This window comes from Cyclopterus lumpus, chromosome 14 (genome assembly GCF_009769545.1).
Source record: "Cyclopterus lumpus isolate fCycLum1 chromosome 14, fCycLum1.pri, whole genome shotgun sequence".
NCBI classification, from domain to species: domain Eukaryota; kingdom Metazoa; phylum Chordata; class Actinopteri; order Perciformes; family Cyclopteridae; genus Cyclopterus; species Cyclopterus lumpus.
In genome coordinates, this window is record NC_046979.1 from 445,001 (window position 1) to 469,720 (window position 24,720).

Below are 24,720 nucleotides of genomic sequence, written 5' to 3' on the forward strand. Positions count from 1 at the left end.
TTCATCTCCATCATCATCTTCATCTTCATCTCCATCATCTTCATCATCTCCATCATCTCAATCTCCATCATCATCTTCATCATCTCCATCATCTTCATCATCTCCATCTCCATCATCATCTTCATCTCCATCATCTCCTTCATCTCCATCATCATCATCTCCATCATCTTCATCATCTCCATCATCTTCATTATTTCCATCATTTTGATCATATCATCATCATCTTCATCATCTTCATCGTTTTCATCATCTCCATCTCCATCATCATCTTCATCTCCATCATCTTCATCATCATCATCTCCATCTTCATCATCTCCATCATCTTCATCGTTTTCATCATCACCTCCATCATCTTCATCATCTCCATCATTTTCATTTTCATCATCTTCATCATCGCCATAATCCTCACCATCTCCATCATCTTCATCGTTTTCATCATCACCTCCATCATCTCCATCATCTCCATCCTCTTCATCATCTCCATCATTTTCATCATCTTCATTATCTCCATAATCTTCACCATCTCCATCATCTTCATCATCTTCATCATCTCCATCATTTTCATTTTCATCATCTTCATCATCTCCATAATCTTCACCATCTCCATCATCTTCATCGTTTTCATCATCACCTCCATCATCTCCATCATCTTCATTATCTTCATCCTCTTCATCATCTTCATCATCTCCATCATTTTCATCATCTTCATCATCTCCATAATCTTCACCATCTCCATCATCTTCATCATCTCCATCATCTTCATCCTCTTCATCATCTTCATCATCTCCATCATTTTCATCATCTTCATCATCTCCATAATCTTCACCATCTCCATCATCTCCATCATCTTCATCGTTTTCATCATCACCTCCATCACCTCCATCATCTCCATCATCTTCATCCTCTTCATCATCTTCATCATCTCCATCATTTTCATCATCTTCATCATCTCCATAATCTTCACCATCTCCATAATCTTCATCATCTCCATCATCTTCATCCTCTTCATCATCTTCATCATCTCCATCATTTTCATCATCTTCATCATCTCCATAATCTTCACCATCTCCATCATCTCCATCATCTTCATCGTTTTCATCATCACCTCCATCACCTCCATCATCTCCATCATCTTCATCCTCTTCATCATCTTCATCATCTCCATAATTTTCATCATCTTCATCATCTCCATAATCTTCACCATCTCCATCATCTTCATCGTTTTCATCACCACCTCCATCATCTCCATCATCTCCATCATCTTCATCCTCTTCATCATCTTCATCATCTCCATCATTTTCATCATCTTCATCATCTCCATAATCTTCACCATCTCCATCATCTCCATCATCTTCATCGTTTTCATCATCACCTCCATCACCTCCATCATCTCCATCATCTTCATCCTCTTCATCATCTTCATCATCTCCATAATTTTCATCATCTTCATCATCTCCATAATCTTCACCATCTCCATCATCTTCATCGTTTTCATCACCACCTCCATCATCTCCATCATCTCCATCATCTTCATCCTCTTCATCATCTCCATCATCTTCTTCATCTTCAGCTCTTCAGTCTGAAAGCTGTGGGTGCTTCCCTCTAAGGCTCATGGGTAATGTAGTGTTTGAAGGTATTTGTGACGAGGAGAAACTGGTCTGGTCGAACCGGTTCGTCTGAAACTCGTTTCTCAGTCAGAAACACGCAGGTAAGACTGAGCGCTCTTGTTCTGTGGTTTCATGCTATCTAACTTCAGCTAAAGTCAGTGATCCATACTGATTATTGATCAGATGAAGATGTGATCCACAGTGAGGATGAGTATGAAGGTCTGGACTCAGCCTCCGGCTGTGAGGGTTTCCTGTGAAGACGACGAGTGGACTTCTGGGATCTGTGAATGCTGCCTGGAGATGAACGACTGTACAGTGACGGAGTATTAGTGTTGTTGTTGTTATTGTTAGTAGTAGTAGTGTTGTTATTGTTATTGTTATTAGTATTAGTGTTGTTGTTGTTATTGTTAGTAGTAGTAGTGTTGTTATTGTTATTGTTATTAGTAATAGTGTTGTTGTTGTTATTGTTAGTAGTGTTAGTGGTGTTATTGTTATTGTTAGTAGTATTAGTGTTGTTGTTGTTGTTATTGTTAGTAGTGTTAGTGGTGTTATTGTTATTGTTAGTAGTATTAGTGGTGTTATTGTTATTGTTAGTAGTATTAGTGTTGTTGTTGTTATTGTTAGTAGTAGTAGTGGTGTTATTGTTATTGTTAGTAGTAGTAGTGGTGTTATTGTTATTGTTAGTAGTATTAGTGTTGTTGTTGTTATTGTTAGTAGTAGTAGTAGTGTTGTTGTTGTTATTGTTAGTAGTAGTAGTGGTGTTATTGTTATTGTTAGTAGTGTTAGTGTTGTTATTGTTAATAGTGTTGTTATTGTTAGTAGTAGTAGTGGTGTTATTGTTAATAGTGTTGTTATTGTTAGTAGTGTTAGTGTTGTTATTGTTAGTAGTGTTGTTATTGTTATTGTTAGTAGTGTTAGTGTTGTTATTGTTAGTAGTATTAGTGTTGTTATTGTTAATAGTGTTGTTATTGTTAGTAGTGTTGTTATTGTTATTGTTAGTAGTATTAGTGTTGTTATTGTTATTGTTAGTAGTAGTAGTGGTGTTATTGTTATTGTTAGTAGTGTTAGTGTTGTTATTGTTAGTAGTAGTAGTGTTGTTATTGTTATTGTTAGTAGTAGTAGTGTTGTTATTGTTAGTAGTATTAGTGTTGTTATTGTTATTGTTAGTAGTAGTAGTGGTGTTATTGTTAGTAGTAGTAGTGTTGTTATTGTTATTGTTAGTAGTGTTAGTGTTGTTATTGTTAGTAGTAGTAGTGTTGTTATTGTTATTGTTAGTAGTAGTAGTGTTGTTATTGTTAGTAGTATTAGTGTTGTTATTGTTAGTAGTAGTAGTGGTGTTATTGTTATTGTTAGTAGTAGTAGTAGTAGTGTTATTGTTAATAGTGTTGTTATTGTTAGTAGTGTTAGTGTTGTTATTGTTAGTAGTGTTGTTATTGTTATTGTTAGTAGTGTTAGTGTTTTTATTGTTAGTAGTATTAGTGTTGTTATTGTTAGTAGTGTTAGTGTTGTTATTGTTAGTAGTGTTGTTATTGTTAGTATTATTAGTGTTGTTATTGTTATTGTTAGTAGTAGTGGTGTTATTGTTATTGTTAGTAGTGTTAGTGGTGTTATTGTTATTGTTAGTAGTAGAAGTGTTGTTATTGTTATTGTTAGTAGTGTTAGTGTTGTTATTGTTAGTAGTGTTGTTATTGTTATTGTTAGTAGTATTAGTGTTGTTATTGTTAGTAGTATTAGTGTTGTTATTGTTAGTGTTGTTATTGTTAATGTTAGTAGTGTTGTTATTGTTATTTTTAGTAGTATTAGTGTTGTTATTGTTAGTAGTAGTAGTGTTGTTATTGTTAGTAGTATTAGTGTTGTTATTGTTAGTGTTGTTATTGTTAATGTTAGTAGTGTTGTTATTGTTATTTTTAGTAGTATTAGTGTTGTTATTGTTAGTAGTAGTAGTGTTGTTATTGTTAGTAGTATTAGTGTTGTTATTGTTAGTAGTATTAGTGTTGTTATTGTTAGTAGTGTTGTTATTGTTATTGTTAGTAGTATTAGTGTTGTTATTGTTATTGTTAGTAGTAGTAGTGGTGTTATTGTTAATAGTGTTGTTATTGTTAGTAGTGTTAGTGTTGTTATTGTTAGTAGTAGTAGTGTTGTTATTGTTAATAGTGTTGTTATTGTTAGTAGTGTTAGTGTTGTTATTGTTAGTAGTGTTGTTATTGTTATTGTTAGTATTATTAGTGTTGTTATTGTTAGTAGTGTTAGTGTTGTTATTGTTAGTAGTGTTGTTATTGTTATTGTTAGTAGTGTTAGTGTTGTTATTGTTAGTAGTATTAGTGTTGTTATTGTTAATAGTGTTGTTATTGTTAGTAGTGTTAGTGTTGTTATTGTTAGTAGTGTTGTTATTGTTATTGTTAGTAGTATTAGTGTTGTTATTGTTAGTAGTATTAGTGTTGTTATTGTTAGTGTTGTTATTGTTAATGTTAGTAGTGTTGTTATTGTTATTTTTAGTAGTATTAGTGTTGTTATTGTTAGTAGTAGTAGTGTTGTTATTGTTAGTAGTATTAGTGTTGTTATTGTTAGTGTTGTTATTGTTAATGTTAGTAGTGTTGTTATTGTTATTTTTAGTAGTATTAGTGTTGTTATTGTTAGTAGTAGTAGTGTTGTTATTGTTAGTAGTATTAGTGTTGTTATTGTTAGTAGTATTAGTGTTGTTATTGTTAGTAGTGTTGTTATTGTTATTGTTAGTAGTATTAGTGTTGTTATTGTTATTGTTAGTAGTAGTAGTGGTGTTATTGTTAATAGTGTTGTTATTGTTAGTAGTGTTAGTGTTGTTATTGTTAGTAGTAGTAGTGTTGTTATTGTTAATAGTGTTGTTATTGTTAGTAGTGTTAGTGTTGTTATTGTTAGTAGTGTTGTTATTGTTATTGTTAGTATTATTAGTGTTGTTATTGTTAGTAGTGTTAGTGTTGTTATTGTTAGTAGTGTTGTTATTGTTATTGTTAGTAGTGTTAGTGTTGTTATTGTTAGTAGTATTAGTGTTGTTATTGTTAATAGTGTTGTTATTGTTAGTAGTGTTAGTGTTGTTATTGTTAGTAGTGTTGTTATTGTTATTGTTAGTATTATTAGTGTTGTTATTGTTATTGTTAGTAGTAGTAGTGGTGTTATTGTTATTGTTAGTAGTGTTAGTGGTGTTATTGTTATTGTTAGTAGTAGAAGTGTTGTTATTGTTATTGTTAGTAGTGTTAGTGTTGTTATTGTTAGTAGTGTTGTTATTGTTATTGTTAGTAGTAGTAGTGTTGTTATTGTTAATGTTAGTAGTGTTGTTATTGTTATTGTTAGTAGTAGTAGTGTTGTAATTGTTAGTAGTATTAGTGTTGTTATTGTTAGTAGTATTAGTGTTGTTATTGTTAGTGTTGTTATTGTTAATGTTAGTAGTGTTGTTATTGTTATTGTTAGTAGTTTTAGTGTTGTTATTGTTAGTAGTGTTGTTATTGTTAGTAGTATTAGTGTTTTGTTATTGTTATTGTTAGTAGTAGTAGTGTTGTTATTGTTAATAGTATTACTGTTGTTATCGTTATTGTTAGTAATATTAGTGTTATTGTTGTTATTATTATTAGTATTAGTGTTGTTATTGTTAGTTGTGTTAGTGTTGTTATTGTTAGTAGTAGTAGTGTTGTTATTGTTAATAGTATTACTGTTGTTATCGTTATTGTTAGTAATATTAGTGTTATTGTTGTTATTATTAGTAGTATTAGTGTTGTTATTGGTAGTAGTATTTGTGTTATTATAATTATTAGTAGTAGTAGTGGAATTACCCTATTCTTATTCTTAAGTGTGTGTGTGTGTGTGTGTGTCTGTGTTTGTGTGCGTGTGTGTGTGTGTGTGTGTATGTGTGTGTGTGTGTGTGTGTGTCTGTGTGTGTGTGTGTGTGTGTGTGTGTCTGTGTGTGTGTGTGTGTGTCTGTGTGTGTGTTTGTGTGTGTGTGTCTGTGTGTGTGTTTGTGTGTGTGTGTGTATGTGTGTGTGTGTGTGTGTGTGTCTGTGTGTGTGTGTGTGTGTGTGTGTGTGTGTGTCTGTGTGTGTGTGTGTGTGTGTGTGTGTGTGTGTGTGTATGTGTGTGTGTGTGTGTGTGTGTGTGTGTGTGTGTCTGTGTGTGTGTGTGTGTGTGTGTGTGTGTGTGTGTGTTTCTGTGTGTGTGTGTGTGTGGTTCTGCAGGCTGCTATGGGTTCTGGTGTTGTCCCTGCTTCGCCTGTAGAACCAGCAGGCTGTTGGGTCACAGTCTCTGTCTCCCTCTGCTGGACGTCTGCGGCTGCATCCGACCAATCAGCACAGCCATGAGGGTCCACGTGCGGCAGCGCTACGGCATCCGGGTGAGGACAAACTTGTTCTTCTTTTTCTCTTCTTGGCACAGTTTGTATACTTGTACTACATGTGAGTACTTGTCTTTGAGTCTAGTGTGTGTGTACTTGTACTACATGTGAGTACTTGTCTTTGAGTCTAGTGTGTGTGTACTTGTACTACATGTGAGTACTTGTCTTTGAGTCTAGTGTGTGTGTACTTGTACTACATGTGAGTACTTGTCTCTGTGTGTAGTGTGTGTGTACTTGTACTACATGTGAGTACTTGTCTCTGTGTGTAGTGTGTGTGTACTTGTACTACATGTGAGTACTTGTCTCTGTGTGTAGTGTGTGTGTACTTGTACTACATGTGAGTACTTGTCTCTGTGTGTAGTGTGTGTGTACTTGTACTACATGTGAGTACTTGTCTCTGTGTGTAGTGTGTGTGTGTACTTGTACTACATGTGAGTACTTGTCTCTGTGTGTAGTGTGTGTGTACTTGTACTACATGTGAGTACTTGTCTCTGTGTGTAGTGTGTGTGTACTTGTACTACATTCGAGTACTTGTCTCTGTGTGTAGTGTGTGTGTACTTGTACTACATGTGAGTACTTGTCTCTGTGTGTAGTGTGTGTGTGTACTTGTACTACATGTGAGTACTTGTCTCTGTGTGTAGTGTGTGTGTACTTGTACTACATGTGAGTACTTGTCTCTGTGTGTAGTGTGTGTGTACTTGTACTACATGTGAGTACTTGTCTCTGTGTGTAGTGTGTGTGTACTTGTACTACATGTGAGTACTTGTCTCTGTGTGTAGTGTGTGTGTACTTGTACTACATGTGAGTACTTGTCTCTGTGTGTAGTGTGTGTGTACTTGTACTACATGTGAGTACTTGTCTCTGTGTGTAGTGTGTGTGTACTTGTACTACATGTGAGTACTTGTCTCTGTGTGTAGTGTGTGTGTACTTGTACTACATGTGAGTACTTGTCTCTGTGTGTAGTGTGTGTGTACTTGTACTACATGTGAGTACTTGTCTCTGTGTGTAGTGTGTGTGTACTTGTACTACATGTGAGTACTTGTCTCTGTGTGTAGTGTGTGTGTACTTGTACTACATGTGAGTACTTGTCTGTGTGTAGTGTGTGTGTACTTGTACTACATGTGAGTACTTGTCTCTGTGTGTAGTGTGTGTGTACTTGTACTACATGTGAGTACTTGTCTCTGTGTGTAGTGTGTGTGTGTACTTGTACTACATGTGAGTACTTGTCTCTGTGTGTAGTGTGTGTGTACTTGTACTACATGTGAGTACTTGTCTCTGTGTGTAGTGTGTGTGTACTTGTACTACATGTGAGTACTTGTCTCTGTGTGTAGTGTGTGTGTACTTGTACTACATGTGAGTACTTGTCTCTGTGTGTAGTGTGTGTGTACTTGTACTACATGTGAGTACTTGTCTCTGTGTGTAGTGTGTGTGTACTTGTACTACATGTGAGTACTTGTCTCTGTGTGTAGTGTGTGTGTACTTGTACTACATGTGAGTACTTGTCTCTGTGTGTAGTGTGTGTGTACTTGTACTACATGTGAGTACTTGTCTCTGTGTGTAGTGTGTGTGTACTTGTACTACATGTGAGTACTTGTCTCTGTGTCTTCAGGGTAGTCTGTGTACAGACTGCTTGTCCTCGTCCTTCTGTCCTTCGTGTGTTTGGTGTCAGATGTCCAGAGAGATGAAGTACAGGACACTTCCCACCACGCTGGGGGACATCCTCCGCAGGGACGATGACATCATCCGCAGGGACGATGACATCATCCGCCGCTGATGACATCATCGCTGTGAACCATCCACGTACTCTCAGTGATGCCTTTTTAAATATAGTTTTTTTGTTTACTAAACTTTCTTCATTTAACTTCTTTTAATTATCTGACTTTTATTTATATTGAAGTATTTTTTTCTTTTGTATTTTTCTTTGATATTTATCAAGAATGTTTCTTTTAACACTTTTTGATTGATTTAATTTGCCGTAAATGTTTGGTTCATTTTGTTATATCTACACAAACTGAATACTTAACGTCTGTTTTGACTTAATAAAATATTATATTTTAATTCTAAAAGGAGACTTTGATAAAAGAAAGTAACAACAGAAACAATTTTCAATTCAATTCAGTTTATTTTGTATAGCCCAAAATCACAAACACCTCTCAGAGGGCTTTACAATCTGTACACACATATCTGACCTTTGACCTCACATCAGATCAGGGACAACTCCCCCCAAAAAATTCTTTAAGGGTAAATAAGATAAGAAGCCTTCAGGATAGCAATATATATATATATATATATATATATATATATATATACATAGTCAGCTGGGATAGGCTCCAGCGCCCCCGCGACCCTAATGAGGATTAAGCGGTATTGAAAATGGATGGATGGATGGATGGATATATATGGTCTTTTATTTTGAAAGGGCCGGTGCTGCCTCCGGTCCGCCAGGGTCGCTGTTGCGTGATCTCGTCAGACCCAACAGCAGAAGAAGAAACTCACACACGTGTCGGTTCCCTCGCGAGCAGCAGCGTCCAGCAGAAGACGGTCAGAATCAAGCGGTCGGTCGATTTAGTTGATCAGAAATGGCGAAGACGAAGAAGGAGAAGGCGTCCGCGGACGGACCGGAGGCCGCGGTGGCCGACGGGAACGAGAAGTCCTACGAGGAGCTGATCGCGCACGTGAACCCCATCGCGCAGCCGCTGGCCTCGCGGAAGCTCAGCAAGAAGCTCTACAAATGCGTGAAGAAAGGTAAGAGAGAGCCAGACTCCGGGTCCTAACGCCGAGGGGTTGGCAGAGGATCGATGAACGAGATATTGGTTGAATGTTTGATTCTTCTGATTAATTCGGCTTGAAATCGATCAATGAAATGTCGCGAGGAAGCAGCCTCGCTGTGTCTCTGCACACGATTCAATGGCGACGTTAAAGAACTACACGTTTCAATGGCGACGTTAAAGAACTACACGTTACAATGGCGACGTTAAAGAACTACACGTTTCAATGGCGACGTTAAAGAACTACACGTTTCAATGGCAACGTTAAAGAACTACACGTTTCAATGGCGACGTTAAAGAACTACACGTTACAATGGAGACGTTAAAGAACTACACGTTACAATGGCGACGTTAAAGAACTACACGTTACAATGGAGACGTTAAAGAACTACACGTTTCAATGGAGACGTTAAAGAACTACACGTTACAATGGCGACGTTAAAGAACTACACGTTACAATGGAGACGTTAAAGAACTACACGTTTCAATGGCGACGTTAAAGAACTACACGTTTCAATGGCAACGTTAAAGAACTACACGTTTCAATGGCGACGTTAAAGAACTACACGTTTCAATGGCAACGTTAAAGAACTACACGTTTCAATGGAGACGTTAAAGAACTACACGTTTCAATGGCAACGTTAAAGTACTACACGTTTCAATGGCGACGTTAAAGAACTACACGTTTCAATGGCGACGTTAAAGAACTACACGTTTCAATGGAGACGTTAAAGAACTACACGTTTCAATGGAGACGTTAAAGAACTACACGTTACAATGGAGACGTTAAAGAACTACACGTTTCAATGGAGACGTTAAAGAACTACACGTTTCAATGGAGACGTTAAAGAACTACACGATTCAATGGCGACGTTAAAGAACTACACGTTTCAATGGAGACGTTAAAGAACTACACGATTCAATGGCGACGTTAAAGAACTACACGTTACAATGGAGACGTTAAAGAACTACACGTTACAATGGAGACGTTAAAGAACTACACGTTACAATGGAGACGTTAAAGAACTACACGTTACAATGGAGACGTTAAAGAACTACACGTTTCAATGGCGACGTTAAAGAACTACACGTTTCAATGGCAACGTTAAAGAACTACACGTTTCAATGGCGACGTTAAAGAACTACACGTTTCAATGGCAACGTTAAAGAACTACACGTTTCAATGGCAACGTTAAAGAACTACACGTTTCAATGGAGACGTTAAAGAACTACACGATTCAATGGAGACGTTAAAGAACTACACGTTACAATGGAGACGTTAAAGAACTACACGTTTCAATGGAGACGTTAAAGAACTACACGTTTCAATGGCGACGTTAAAGAACTACACGTTTCAATGGCGACGTTAAAGAACTACACGTTTCAATGGCAACGTTAAAGAACTACACGTTTCAATGGCGACGTTAAAGAACTACACGTTACAATGGAGACGTTAAAGAACTACACGTTACAATGGCGACGTTAAAGAACTACACGTTACAATGTAGATGTTAAAGAACTACACGTTACAATGGCGACGTTAAAGAACTACACGTTACAATGGAGACGTTAAAGAACTACACGTTACAATGGCGACGTTAAAGAACTACACGTTTCAATGGCGACGTTAAAGAACTACACGTTTCAATGGCGACGTTAAAGAACTACACGTTTCAATGGAGACGTTAAAGAACTACACGTTACAATGGAGACGTTAAAGAACTACACGTTTCAATGGCAACGTTAAAGAACTACACGTTTCAATGGCGACGTTAAAGAACTACATGTTACAATGGAGACGTTAAAGAACTACACGTTACAATGGAGACGTTAAAGAACTACACGTTACAATGGAGACGTTAAAGAACTACACGTTTCAATGGAGACGTTAAAGAACTACACGTTTCAATGTAGACGTTAAAGAACTACACGTTTCAATGGCGACGTTAAAGAACTACACGTTACAATGGCGACGTTAAAGAACTACACGTTTCAATGGCGACGTTAAAGAACTACACGTTTCAATGGAGACGTTAAAGAACTACACGTTTCAATGGAGACGTTAAAGAACTACACGTTTCAATGTAGACGTTAAAGAACTACACGTTACAATGGCGACGTTAAAGAACTACACGTTTCAATGGCGACGTTAAAGAACTACACGTTTCAATGGAGACGTTAAAGAACTACACGTTACAATGGCGACGTTAAAGAACTACACGTTACAATGGCGACGTTAAAGAACTACACGTTTCAATGGCAACGTTAAAGAACTACACGTTTCAATGGCGACGTTAAAGAACTACACGTTTCAATGTAGACGTTAAAGAACTACACGTTTCAATGGAGACGTTAAAGAACTACACGTTACAATGGAGACGTTAAAGAACTACACGTTTCAATGTAGACGTTAAAGAACTACACGTTTCAAAGAACTACACGATTAGTCCGTGTTAGAGTTCGAAAGAAGAACGTAACGCCTGTTGTTGTTGTTGTTGTTGTTGATTCAGGATGAAGCTCAGCTTCCTGGTTCACATGATTTGTTTTGTTTCAGCCTCCAAAGTGAAGAACATCCGCAGAGGAGTGAAAGAAGTCCAGAAGTTCATCAACAAGGGGGAGAAAGGGTGAGTCCCCCGCGGTGCGTTCAAGGACCTCGATGACCTCGGGTCATGGTCGTGACCTTTGCTTTGTCTCCGCAGCATCGTGGTGATGGCCGGCGACACGCTGCCCATCGACGTGTACTGCCACCTGCCCGTCATGTGTGAGGACCGCAGCCTGCCGTACGCCTACATCCCCTCCAAAGGGGTGAGTCTGGGTCCAGGTCTTCCTCCAGACCGCCTCAGTTGGTGGCGGCCATGTTCGTGTGTAGTCATGTGACTAAACGACAGCTTCTCATTGGGTCTCTGGTTTCAGGATCTGGGTTCTTCTGCCGGATCCAAGAGGCCGACCTGCGTGATCCTGATCAAACCCCACGAGGACTACCAGGACGCCTACGACGAGTGTGTGTCGGAGGTGTCCGGCCTGCCCAAACCGCTCTGAGGCCTCGGCCAATCGGTGAGCAGCTCTGAGGCTTCGGCCAATCGGTGAGACATGATGGAGGCTCGGCTAGCAGTTTCCCTCTGCTCCCAGTCTTTGTGCTAAGCTAGGCTAACTGTTCTCGTTCATGGCAAACAAACCATAATAAATGTCAGTCGTTAAAATGATTGTTGTTGTTGTTGTGCAGGTCGATGACAAAACAAAGACGCCGGACAGAAACCTGTAAATACTTCCTGGTTTTAAGACGACGGACTGTAAAATAACCGTTTGATTTATTTTCTACGATTGTTTTTCCTTTTTCATTAAATCCTGATGGACAAAGTTTGTTTTTGAGTGTTTTGTGTTTGTTTTTAAAATGTTAGTTTTGTAATTAAAAGGAATGTGAACTGACTTCAATGTCTGACTCTTTCTTTAACCCGAACATATCGACTGGTTAACGGACCTCGGCACATTTAAACCACTGATTCTCATTTTAGACTTTTTAATACTGATTTCTAACACTGGACTAACTTTAGGTTGGTTTTCAGCTGACCTTTGACCTCTGGGGGTTAACTCATCAATGCTTCTTACGGTTTTACTGCGAAATGTACAATAAACAATAGTACTTGTAAATCGTACTCAGATGTTTTACTGCAGTAAAGTACTTATACAACAGTGTAGAAATACTCTACAAGTATAAATAAAAGTACTAAAGTATCCATCTTATACTGAAAGTACTAGAAGTGAATGATGCAGAATACTATATATTATAAAACATGATTGTATTAATATGTTCATCACTTTCATGTTGCAGATCATTTTACTTTAAACTCTGCTGAGCTCGTAACAACACAAAGGCCTCCACAGGGGGGCGCTGGAGAGCTAAAGGGCCATAATGTCAATAATATCAACAATAATAATAATACACTTTATTCATAAAGCAAAGTGTTCACAACAAAGGGAAGAAACAACAGAATGGATAGAAAAAAACACATTTAAAGGTGACACACACAAACACACACACTGGTAAATTAATAATACAAATAATAATAACCTGCTCCACCTGGACAGGTAACATGTTGGAGGTGAACTGTGAACTCCAACGAGACGACAGACTGACAGTTTCTTTTCTGAATATGTATTTACTCTGTTCTCTACCTGTTGTTCAATTCAATTCAGTTTATTTTGTATAGCCCAATATATCACAAATTACAAATTATCCTCAGAGGGCTTTACAATCTGTACACATACGACATCCCTGACCTTTGACCTCACATCGGATCAGGAAAAACTCCCCAAAAATAACCTTTGACTGGGAAAAAAGGGAAGAACCCTTCAGGAGAGCAACAGAGGAGGATCCCTCTCCCCGGATGGACAGATGAATAGATGTCATGTGACCAGATGAACAGAGTTACAGAGTTACATAAACACATTACATGAATATGACAATGTATGAATGGAACTCCAATCCATGAAACAGAAGGAGGTAGAGAGGAGGGGGGGCGGGGCATCAGCAGGGCCAATGGGAGGCCGGTTCACCAGCATCAGACACCTCCAGGTCCAATGGACCCTATGAGACGTGAAGTCACAACGACTCCAGGGAGGAAGCAGAGTTAATAAGGTGCAATGGAGAGATGTAAATTCATCCATAAGGAGAGAGAGAAGAGGAGATAGGTGCTCAGTGTATCCTAAAACATCCCCCAGCAGCCTATAAGCCTATAGCAGCATATCAAGGGGCTGGACCAGGGCAAACCTGATTCAGCCCTAACTATAAGCACTATCAAACAGGAAAGTCTTAAGTCTATTCTTGAATGAGGTGACTGTGTCTGCCTCCCGGACTGAAAGTGGAAGCTGGTTCCATAAAAGAGGAGCTTGATAACTGAAGGCTCTGGCTCCCATCCTACTTTTTAGGACTCTAGGAACCACAAGTAGCCCCGCATTTAGTGAGCAGCTCTCTAGTGGGGCAATATGGTACTACAAGCTCCTTAAGATATGATGGTGCATCACCAGTCAAGGCTTTGTAGGTGAGGAGAAGAATTTTAAATGTGATTCTTGATTTTACAGGGAGCCAGTGCAGAGCAGCTAATACAGGAGTCATGTGATCTCTTTTCTTAGTTTTTGTGAGTACACGAGCTGCAGCATTCTGGATCAACTGGAGGGACTTAAGAGACTTATTAGAGCAGCCTGATAATAAGGAGTTGCAGTAATCTAGTCTGGAAGTAACAAACACGTGAACCAGCTTTTCTGCATCTTTTTGAGACAAGATGTGAAATTAAGATAGCTAAAAACACCTTCAATCCTGTGGTTTTGTGTGTGTGTGTGTGTGTGATTTATGGATGAGGCCGTAAGTGTGCCGTTTGTTTACACTCCACACGTCCTCAGGACACACACACTCTCCTCGTGTTGTGTGTAAACAGCAGTATTGATCTGTTAATCAGCTGGTCGTCCTGATGAGTCAGCATAACGAGCATGAAGCCGCCTCCCACTCTGCCCGAGCACCAGGAGGGGAAGAACAATGTTCAACGTCATGTAGTGAACATAATACACTTTTGATCTACTCATCATCATAATTGTAGGAAAAGCAAAATGACATTATGAAGGAGGTGTAACGTTTATAAGTATGTTCATTCTAGAGGAAGTAGAGGGCACATGCATAATATTGTGTACCTATATATACACACATAACTATATACAGGTAAATACATACAATAGGTACAAACAAGGTTTTTATCAAGATGAATCTGTGATTGGGCGACTGCTTCCATCATAAAGTAGCTTCACATGTAGAGGAGTGTTCATCTTCATCTTCACATGTAGAGGAGTGTTCATCTTCATCTTCACATGTAGAGGAGTGTTCATCTTCATCTTCACATGTAGAGGAGTGTTCATCTTCATCTTCACATGTAGAGGAGTGTTCATCTTCATCTTCACATGTAGAGGTGTGTTCATCTTCACATGTAGAGGAGTGTTCATCTTCATCTTCACATGTAGAGGAGTGTTCATCTTCATCTTCACATGTAGAGGAGTGTTCATCTTCACATGTAGAGGTGTGTTCATCTTCACATGTAGAGGAGTGTTCATCTTCACATGTAGAGGTGTGTTCATCTTCATCTTCACATGTAGAGGTGTGTTCATCTTCACATGTAGAGGTGTGTTCATCTTCATCTTCACATGTAGAGGAGTGTTCATCTTCATCTTCACATGTAGAGGAGTGTTCATCTTCACATGTAGAGGAGTGTTCATCTTCATCTTCACATGTAGAGGAGTGTTCATCTTCATCTTCACATGTAGAGGAGTGTTCATCTTCACATGTAGAGGTGTGTTCATCTTCACATGTAGAGGAGTGTTCATCTTCACATGTAGAGGTGTGTTCATCTTCATCTTCACATGTAGAGGTGTGTTCATCTTCACATGTAGAGGTGTGTTCATCTTCACATGTAGAGGAGTGTTCATCTTCACATGTAGAGGTGTGTTCATCTTCACATGTAGAGGAGTGTTCATCTTCACATGTAGAGGTGTGTTCATCTTCATCTTCACATGTAGAGGAGTGTTCATCTTCATCTTCACATGTAGAGGAGTGTTTATCTTCACATGTAGAGGAGTGTTCATCTTCATCTTCACATGTAGAGGAGTGTTTATCTTCACATGTAGAGGAGTGTTTATCTTCACATGTAGAGGTGTGTTCATCTTCACATGTAGAGGTGTGTTCATCTTCACATGTAGAGGAGTGTTCATCTTCATCTTCACATGTAGAGGAGTGTTCATCTTCATCTTCACATGTAGAGGAGTGTTCATCTTCATCTTCACATGTAGAGGTGTGTTCATCTTCATCTTCACATGTAGACGTGTGTTCATCTTCATCTTCACATGTAGAGGAGTGTTCATCTTCATCTTCACATGTAGACGTGTGTTCATCTTCATCTTCACATGTAGAGGAGTGTTCATCTTCATCTTCACATGTAGAGGTGTGTTCATCTTCATCTTCACATGTAGAGGAGTGTTCATCTTCATCTTCACATGTAGAGGAGTGTTCATCTTCATCTTCACATGTAGAGGAGTGTTCATCTTCATCTTCACATGTAGAGGTGTGTTCATCTTCATCTTCACATGTAGAGGTGTGTTCATCTTCATCTTCACATGTAGAGGAGTGTTCATCTTCATCTTCACATGTAGAGGTGTGTTCATCTTCATCTTCACATGTAGAGGTGTGTTCATCTTCACATGTAGAGGTGTGTTCATCTTCACATGTAGAGATGTGTTCATCTTCATCTTCACATGTAGAGATGTGTTCATCTTCACATGTAGAGGAGTGTTCATCTTCACATGTAGAGATGTGTTCATCTTCACATGTAGAGGAGTGTTCATCTTCACATGTAGAGGTGTGTTCATCTTCACATGTAGAGGTGTGTTCATCTTCATCTTCACATGTAGAGGTGTGTTCATCTTCATCTTCACATGTAGAGGAGTGTTCATCTTCATCTTCACATGTAGAGGTGTGTTCATCTTCACATGTAGAGGTGTGTTCATCTTCATCTTCACATGTAGAGGAGTGTTCATCTTCATCTTCACATGTAGAGGTGTGTTCATCTTCATCTTCACATGTAGAGGAGTGTTCATCTTCATCTTCACATGTAGAGGAGTGTTCATCTTCATCTTCACATGTAGAGGTGTGTTCATCTTCACATGTAGAGGAGTGTTCATCTTCACATGTAGAGGTGTGTTCATCTTCATCTTCACATGTAGAGGTGTGTTCATCTTCATCTTCACATGTAGAGGTGTGTTCATCTTCACATGTAGAGGTGTGTTCATCTTCATCTTCACATGTAGAGGTGTGTTCATCTTCACATGTAGAGGTGTGTTCATCTTCATCTTCACATGTAGAGGAGTGTTCATCTTCATCTTCACATGTAGAGGAGTGTTCATCTTCACATGTAGAGGTGTGTTCATCTTCATCTTCACATGTAGAGGAGTGTTCATCTTCATCTTCACATGTAGAGGTGTGTTCATCTTCATCTTCACATGTAGAGGTGTGTTCATCTTCACATGTAGAGGTGTGTTCATCTTCATCTTCACATGTAGAGGTGTGTTCATCTTCATCTTCACATGTAGAGGTGTGTTCATCTTCACATGTAGAGGTGTGTTCATCTTCACATGTAGAGGTGTGTTCATCTTCATCTTCACATGTAGAGGTGTGTTCATCTTCATCTTCACATGTAGAGGAGTGTTCATCTTCACCTTCACATGTAGAGATGTGTTCATCTTCACATGTAGAGGTGTGTTCATCTTCACATGTAGAGGAGTGTTCATCTTCATCTTCACATGTAGAGGAGTGTTCATCTTCATCTTCACATGTAGAGGAGTGTTCATCTTCATCTTCACATGTAGAGGTGTGTTCATCTTCATCTTCACATGTAGACGTGTGTTCATCTTCATCTTCACATGTAGAGGAGTGTTCATCTTCATCTTCACATGTAGACGTGTGTTCATCTTCATCTTCACATGTAGAGGTGTGTTCATCTTCATCTTCACATGTAGAGGTGTGTTCATCTTCACATGTAGAGGTGTGTTCATCTTCACATGTAGAGGTGTGTTCATCTTCATCTTCACATGTAGAGGAGTGTTCATCTTCATCTTCACATGTAGAGGAGTGTTCATCTTCACATGTAGAGGTGTGTTCATCTTCATCTTCACACGTAGAGGAGTGTTCATCTTCATCTTCACATGTAGAGGTGTGTTCATCTTCATCTTCACATGTAGAGGAGTGTTCATCTTCACATGTAGAGGAGTGTTCATCTTCATCTTCACATGTAGAGGTGTGTTCATCTTCACATGTAGAGGAGTGTTCATCTTCACATGTAGAGGTGTGTTCATCTTCATCTTCACATGTAGAGGAGTGTTCATCTTCATCTTCACATGTAGAGGTGTGTTCATCTTCATCTTCACATGTAGAGGAGTGTTCATCTTCATCTTCACATGTAGAGGAGTGTTTATCTTCACATGTAGAGGTGTGTTCATCTTCACATGTAGAGGTGTGTTCATCTTCACATGTAGAGGAGTGTTTATCTTCACATGTAGAGGTGTGTTCATCTTCATCTTCACATGTAGAGGAGTGTTCATCTTCATCTTCACATGTAGAGGAGTGTTCATCTTCACATGTAGAGGAGTGTTCATCTTCACATGTAGAGGTGTGTTCATCTTCACATGTAGAGGAGTGTTTATCTTCACAGGTAAACAGACTCGCTAGCGGTCTGTCTCCTACACTAATGTCTCATTTGATTTACGATAGCTAGTGAACGTTAGCCTAACATACTCCATGTATAGCTAGTGAATGTTAGCCTAACATACTCCATGTATAGCTAGTGAACGTTAGCCTAACATACTCCATGTATAGCTAGTGAACGTTAGCCTAACATACTCCATGTATAGCTAGTGAACGTTAGCCTAACATACTCCATGTATAGCTAGTGAACGTTAGCCTAACATACTCCATGTATAGCTAGTGAATGTTAGCCTAACATACTCCATGTATAGCTAGCGAACGTTCGCCTAACATACTCCATGTATAGCTAGTGAACGTTAGCCTAACATACGGCATGTATAGCTAGTGAACGTTAGCCTAACATACGGCATGTATAGCTAGTGAACGTTAGCCTAACATACTCCATGTATAGCTAGTGAACGTTAGCCTAACATACTCCATGTATAGCTAGTGAACGTTAGCCTAACATACTCCATGTATAGCTAGTGAACGTTAGCCTAACATACTCCATGTATAGCTAGTGAACGTTAGCCTAACATACTCCATGTATAGCTAGAGAATGTTAGCCTAACATACACCATGTATAGCTAGTGAACGTTAGCCTAACATACTCCATGTATAGCTAGCGAACGTTCGCCTAACATACTCCATGTATAGCTAGTGAACGTTAGCCTAACATACTCCATGTATAGCTAGTGAACGTTAGCCTAACATACTCCATGTATAGCTAGCGAACGTTAGCCTAACATACACCATGTATAGCTAGAGAACGTTAGCCTAACATACACCACGTATAGCTAGTGAACGTTAGCCTAACATACACTACGTATAGCTAGTGAACGTTAGCCTAACATACACCATGTATAGCTAGTGAACGTTAGCCTAACATACACCATGTATAGCTAGTGAACGTTAGCCTAACATACACCATGTATAGCTAGTGAACGTTAGCCTAACATACTCCATGTATAGCTAGTGAACGTTAGCCTAACATACTCCATGTATAGCTAGTGAACGTTAGCCTAACATACTCCATGTATAGCTAGTGAACGTTAGCCTAACATATGCTATGTATAGCTAGTGAACGTTAGCCTAACATACTCCATGTATAGCTAGTGAACGTTAGCCTAACATACTCCATGTATAGCTAGTGAACGTTAGCCTAACATACACCATGTATAGCTAGTGAACGTTAGCCTAACATACACCATGTATAGCTAGCCAACATTTTTAATCTAGTTTGTTTCTTTAATACATTTTTAATCTACTTTGTTCCTTTAATACATTCATAATCTACTTTGTTTCTAAATACATTTTGGTTTGGTTACTTTATTAGTACCTGTAGGTAGACTTGGTTTGCAGTAGAAAACATTTATATTCTACTTTGTTTATTAATACATTTATAATCTATTTTGTTTCTTTAATACTTTGCTTCCTTTGTTGATTAATGTCTTTTTTCATGAGGTGAAAAATGAAGTATATTTAATCTTAGCATACTTGAAGCCTTACTAATCATAAGTATACCTAATTTGGAACAACTTATCGTGTACTTAATATATTTTATTTTTGATTAAATATTAGTTGAGCACAATTTGAAGTCTATTTAGTATATTATTTGTGAGCTAAATTGGAACAATTTATAGTATACGTAGTACAATTTAAGTATATGACTGTGTATGTGCTAATATACATGCCGATAGTTCACTTAAATTATACTCTTTTTTCTTTTTTTGTATATTTGATTGTCTGCCATTAAATAAATGCTTCAGTTTCATCTAAATTAATAAGTGAAACGTGATGTTATATGTTACTTTTAAATTGGTAAATGGTTTACCCACGAGGTTTCTTCATGACTCCCACTTTACTGTCCCGTTAACGGTGGAGAAGCCATGAACACCAATAAAAAAAAGATGAGTGAAAGATTGACATAATTATCATTGCACCAGCTAATAAGCAAGTTGTGGATATATTTACACTGAACTCTTCTAAAGGGGTTTCACACGGTGGACTTGGTGGTCTAGCTAGCTAACGTTAGCTTAACCGCTAGCTTAACCGCTAGCTAACGTTAGCTTAAATGCTAGCTAACGTTACAAAGAACTTTCACTTAAAGTCTATTTTTCTTATAAGAAACAGATGTTATGAAGATATTTCTTTCAATCATTTTATTTTTAAGTTTTTACAAGTTACATATTACCTCACATTACTAGACAACAACAACAACAACAACAAATAAATAAATAAAAAACAACTATACGAACAATCAGACAAGGACAGAAAAACACAGACATAAGTCGAACATAAATCATCATAAATCATCATCTTCCATATTGAACTTGCTATAACAATTGTATTTATATCATTCTTACCACCATTTTATTTTCAATTCATCTTAGCTAAAAAAGTAAATAAATAAGAGAGGGGGTACAACAGAATTGCAGAACAGGAAACCCCCCTATTAAGACCATTAAATCATAACAAACAAGATATTTATTTCTATTTCATTCTGTTCTCATACGTTTCATAATTGCTTTGTTGTTGTCCTCATTGATCGGATTTAATTGTAGTAAATGTTTTGTTCTTTGTCTTTAAATAAACTAGAAAGCTGGTTAGTTCTGAACATTTGAGGACTTCATTTGTACAAAAAGGTTTTTTAAACACATTCATCTCATATTTACACTGTAAAAAAAAAACATTCACCCACTTTTGTAAAAAAAAAAGATAAATACTAATAAAATCAGATAAATAAAAAAATTAATTAAATAAAATCAGATAAATAAAACAAAAACCCTCAGAGAAGCGGTGCCCCAGGGAAGCCGCACTGCTCCTGCAGCTGCTGGGCCTCCTGCAGGTCCGGCAGGAAGCAGGACTCCGTCTGCAGGTCCACGTAGAGCGGCGGAGAGCCGGCCTGGGGGGTCAAGTGAGAGGAGCTGCAGGGGTTCCACTGCGGCACCACGGAGTATCCCTGAGGAGGAGGCGGGGGGGCGAGGTCCGGTACCTGGATGTACAGTGAGGGGGCGCCGGCGTGAGGAAGAAGAGGAGGAAGAGGAGGCAGGAGGGTGTCCTGGAGGGGACACAGAAAGCCGCCGAGGGGAGCACCTGACAGCGCAGGGAACTCAGTGCTGCCACCTATGCCGCAGGGCATGCTGGGAAGTTTAGGGCTGAGCTCTGACGAGGAGGAGTCAGAGGAAGAGGAGGAGGAAGGTGCCTTATCCGCCTTCCTCTTCCTCTTGCGGCGAAAGTTTCCGTTGTCCAACATCTTCTCACAGTTTGTGTCCAGAGTCCAGTAGTTTCCTTTTCCTGCAGAGAGGAAGAGGAGGAGGAAGAGGAGGAGGAGGAGGGGGGAGAGGAGGAGGAAGAGGAGGAGGAGGAGGAGGAGGTGGAAGAGGAGGAGGAGGAGGAGGAGGAGGGCGGAGAGGAGGAGGAAGAGGAAGAGGAGGAGGAGGAGGAGGAGGAGGGGGGAGAGGAGGAGGAGGAGGAGGGGGGAGAGGAGGAGGAGGAGGAGGAGGAGGGCGGAGAGGAGGAGGAAGAGGAAGAGGAGGAGGAGGAGGAGGAGGAGGAGGTGGAAGAGGAGGAGGAGGAGGAGGAGGTGGAGGTGGAACATAACTATTATAGAAACCATTTCTCTTCTACTTCACTGAACTCCCTTTAAAAACTAAGCAGAATGATTTTAACTTTAATTCTTCTCTTCTCAAAGTCACATTTGTGTGAGAAACACATTAATATCCACACAGGTAAATATGAGAAACACATTAATGTCCACACAGGTACATATGAGCCTCTGGACTCACCTGGGTCGCTCTCGTGCCGGGAGACCTTCCGGAAGCAGTCGTTGAGTGACAGGTTGTGCCGGATGGAGTTCTGCCAGCCCGCCTGGTTGCGGCTGTAGAACGGGAAGCTGTCGGCCACGTACCGGTAGATCTGGCTGAGCGTCAGCCGCTGCTCCGGAGCGCTCTGTATCGCCATGGCGATGAGGGCGGAGTAGGAGTACGGGGGGCGGACCAGACGCAGGAAGTCCTCCTGAATGGAGAGGGAGGTCCAGGGGCTGCCGGGGGGCAGTGGGTTCTGGAGGCCGTAGAGATGGGGGAAGAGGCCCACGAAGGCTGGGGGGACACCTGATGGGAGTCCTGATGGGAGACCTGATGGGAGTCCTGATGGGAGACCTGATGGGAGTCCTGATGGGAGTCCTGATGGGAGACCTGATGGGAGTCCTGATGGGAGTCCTGATGGGAGTCCTAATGGGAGACCTGATGGGAGTCCTGATGGGAGTCCTGATGGGAGTCCTGATGGGAGACCTGATGGGAGACCTGATGGGAGACCTGATGTGAGTCCTGATGGGAGACCTGATGGGAGTCCTGATGGGAGACCTGATGGGAGTCCTGATGGGAGTCCCGCGGGGAGTCCAAGTGGGAGTCCTGGTGGTCCTGAGGAGAGTCCTGGTGGGAATCCTAGTGGGAGACCTGGTGCCCGATAGACGGGGCCCAGGTCTGGGCTGGAGAAGCAGACGTAGGGGTCACTGTGGATCCAGGGGGGCGCAGACAGGCAGGACTCTGGAGGAGCTGGAGGGCTGTAGAGGCTGAAATCGGACGGATCGAGGCCCAGAGACGAGAGCCCCCTCGGGGGGGAAAGACGTGGCTCAGGGACGAAGGACGCCATGCTGGAGGCTGCTGGTCTTATGCTGCCGGGACACACACCTGTCCTGCTGCTGCTCACCTGAGGAACTTATACCCTGCTGCCCCACCCACGGACGAGCTGATTGGCCGTCTGACACACACACACACACACATGCACAAACACACACACACACACACACAGAGACGCATTCACATGCATACGTGTGTGTGTGTGTGTGTGTGTGTGTGTGTGTTGGGGGTTGATTTGAATAATCGCAGGTTGAATCCTCCCCTCAGGCAGATAAGAGCATTTAATGAGGTATGTCAAAGGAATAGTGTCTAAACCCGACTTGGAGAGACTAATCCATGCGTTTGTCTACTGTCTTGACTCCTGTAACGACCTGCTCACTGGGCTCTAAACGAGCTGGAAGACAGCTGCAGAACATCCAGAACATCCAGAATGCTGCTGCTCCAGTCCTGACTAGAACCAGGAAATACCACCATATTAGTCCAGTGCTCAGGTCTCTGCACTGGCTTCCTGTTGCTCAGAGAATAGACTTTAAAACACTCTGCTTGTGTACACATCTCTTCATGGTCTAGAGCCAGAGGAACCTTCTCATGGAGTGGTTCACATGTTAGAGTCATAGGAACCTTCTCATGGAGTGGTTCACATGTTAGAGCCAGAGGAACCTTCTCATGGAGTGGTTCACATGTTAGAGCCAGAGGAACCTTCTCATGGAGTGGTTCACATGTTAGAGCCAGAGGAACCTTCTCATGGAGTGGTTCACATGTTAGAGCCAGAGAAACCTTCTCATGGAGTGGTTCACATGTTAGAGCCAGAGGAACCTTCTCATGGAGTGGTTCACATGTTAGAGCCAGAGGAACCTTCTCATGGAGTGGTTCACATGTTAGAGCCAGAGGAACCTTCTCATGGAGTGGTTCACATGTTAGAGTCATAGGAACCTTCTCATGGAGTGGTTCACATGTTAGAGCCAGAGGAACCTTCTCATGGAGTGGTTCACATGTTAGAGTCATAGGAACCTTCTCATGGAGTGGTTCACATGTTAGAGCCAGAGGAACCTTCTCATGGAGTGGTTCACATGTTAGAGCCAGAGGAACCTTCTCATGGAGTGGTTCACATGTTAGAGTCAGAGGAACCTTCTCATGGAGTGGTTCACATGTTAGAGCCATAAGAACCTTCTCATGGAGTGGTTCACATTTTAGAGTCAGAGGAACCTTCTCATGGAGTGGTTCACATGTTAGAGCCATAGGAACCTTCTCATGGAGTGGTTCACATGTTAGAGTCAGAGGAACCTTCTCATGGAGTGTTCACATGTTAGAGCCAGAGGAACCTTCTCATGGAGTGGTTCACATGTTAGAGCCATAGGAACCTTCTCATGGAGTGGTTCACATGTTAGAGTCAGAGGAACCTTCTCATGGAGTGTTCACATGTTAGAACCAGAGGAACCTTCTCATGGAGTGGTTCACATGTTAGAGTCAGAGGAACCTTCTCATGGAGTGGTTCACATGTTAGAGCCAGAGGAACCTTCTCATGGAGTGGTTCACATGTTAGAGTCATAGGAACCTTCTCATGGAGTGGTTCACATGTTAGAACCAGAGGAACCTTCTCATGGAGTGGTTCACATGTTAGAGCCAGAGTGGTTCCTATATATATATATATAAATATATATATATATATATATATATATATATATATTTATCAGTAGACGTAGGAGAAGCTTCAGACGGACTCACTGAGCATCAGCTGGTGTTTGAGGCGTCACCGTCTTTTGTTCTCATGTTAACAATGAAACATGTAAATGTATCACAACAAAGACGAGTGATCCAACATGTGGAGACTTTGTGTCTTCAAGGAGCAACGAAAGTACTACGAGGACGGTGTAGACACTTTATATACACTTTATAGATACTTTATAGATACTTTATAGATACTTTATATACACTTTAAATACACTTTATAGATACTTTATATACACTTTATAGATACTTTATATACACTTTATATACACTTTATAGATACTTTATATACACTTTATAGATACTTTATATACACTTTATATACACTTTATAGATACTTTATATA

At 40.1% G+C, this 24,720-nt stretch overlaps 3 protein-coding genes across 6 annotated transcripts; 2 read left to right on the forward strand and 1 right to left on the reverse strand.

The window, feature by feature from the left end:
* The first annotated feature begins 1,688 nt into the window (after nucleotides 1-1,688).
* Nucleotides 1,689-8,471, forward strand: LOC117743259 (cornifelin homolog B-like). 3 transcript variants are annotated; one of them, XM_034551115.1, is made up of 4 exons: nucleotides 1,689-1,708; nucleotides 1,810-1,917; nucleotides 5,810-5,964; nucleotides 7,574-8,223. In XM_034551115.1, exons 2-4 carry the CDS (start codon nucleotides 1,815-1,817, stop codon nucleotides 7,736-7,738), a joined length of 423 nt encoding a protein of 140 aa, XP_034407006.1. In that variant the 5' UTR covers nucleotides 1,689-1,708; nucleotides 1,810-1,814; the 3' UTR covers nucleotides 7,739-8,223. The 3 variants fall into 3 exon arrangements, with proteins under 3 accessions (XP_034407006.1, XP_034407008.1, XP_034407007.1); XM_034551116.1 differs by lacking the exon at nucleotides 1,689-1,708 and adding an exon at nucleotides 8,384-8,471 and having other exon boundaries at nucleotides 1,725-1,917; nucleotides 7,574-7,764; XM_034551117.1 differs by lacking the exon at nucleotides 1,689-1,708 and having other exon boundaries at nucleotides 1,721-1,917; nucleotides 7,634-8,223.
* Nucleotides 8,429-12,093, forward strand: nhp2 (NHP2 ribonucleoprotein homolog (yeast)). Of its 2 annotated transcripts, none has more exons than XM_034551113.1 (5): nucleotides 8,429-8,709; nucleotides 11,287-11,356; nucleotides 11,432-11,537; nucleotides 11,646-11,815; nucleotides 11,956-12,093. In XM_034551113.1, the coding sequence occupies exons 1-4, from the start codon at nucleotides 8,544-8,546 to the stop codon at nucleotides 11,769-11,771; spliced, it is 468 nt and encodes a 155-aa protein (XP_034407004.1). In that variant the 5' UTR covers nucleotides 8,429-8,543; the 3' UTR covers nucleotides 11,772-11,815; nucleotides 11,956-12,093. The 2 variants fall into 2 exon arrangements, with proteins under 2 accessions (XP_034407004.1, XP_034407005.1); XM_034551114.1 differs by having other exon boundaries at nucleotides 8,459-8,709; nucleotides 11,646-11,786.
* An 8,701-nt stretch (nucleotides 12,094-20,794) lies between these two features.
* foxi3a (forkhead box I3a) lies at nucleotides 20,795-22,659 on the reverse strand. The gene is made up of 3 exons (XM_034550379.1): nucleotides 22,464-22,659; nucleotides 21,795-22,154; nucleotides 20,795-21,303 (listed from the first exon to the last, which is right to left on the reverse strand). Exons 1-3 carry the CDS (start codon nucleotides 22,657-22,659, stop codon nucleotides 20,795-20,797), a joined length of 1,065 nt encoding a protein of 354 aa, XP_034406270.1.
* Between the last annotated feature and the right edge of the window lie 2,061 nt (nucleotides 22,660-24,720).

Bases quoted from the DNA above. Each gene is read 5' to 3' on its own strand.
- foxi3a (XM_034550379.1), bottom strand. From the start codon at position 22,659: ATGGCGTCCTTCGTCCCTGAGCCACGTCTTTCCCCCCCGAGGGGGCTC. The intron at 22,155-22,463 runs GTCTCCCACTAG...GTCTCCCATCAG, and splicing joins CCCCGTCTATCGGGCACCAG to GACTCCCATCAGGTCTCCCA. The intron at 21,304-21,794 runs GTGAGTCCAGAG...TCCTCTCTGCAG, and splicing joins CCGGCACGAGAGCGACCCAG to GAAAAGGAAACTACTGGACT.
- nhp2 (XM_034551113.1), top strand. From the start codon at position 8,544: ATGGCGAAGACGAAGAAGGAGAAGGCGTCCGCGGACGGACCGGAGGCC. The intron at 8,710-11,286 runs GTAAGAGAGAGC...GTTTTGTTTCAG, and splicing joins CTACAAATGCGTGAAGAAAG to CCTCCAAAGTGAAGAACATC. The intron at 11,538-11,645 runs GTGAGTCTGGGT...CTCTGGTTTCAG, and splicing joins CCTACATCCCCTCCAAAGGG to GATCTGGGTTCTTCTGCCGG.
- LOC117743259 (XM_034551115.1), top strand. From the start codon at position 1,815: ATGAGTATGAAGGTCTGGACTCAGCCTCCGGCTGTGAGGGTTTCCTGT. The intron at 1,918-5,809 runs GTACAGTGACGG...GTGGTTCTGCAG, and splicing joins CTGCCTGGAGATGAACGACT to GCTGCTATGGGTTCTGGTGT. The intron at 5,965-7,573 runs GTGAGGACAAAC...CTGTGTCTTCAG, and splicing joins GGCAGCGCTACGGCATCCGG to GGTAGTCTGTGTACAGACTG.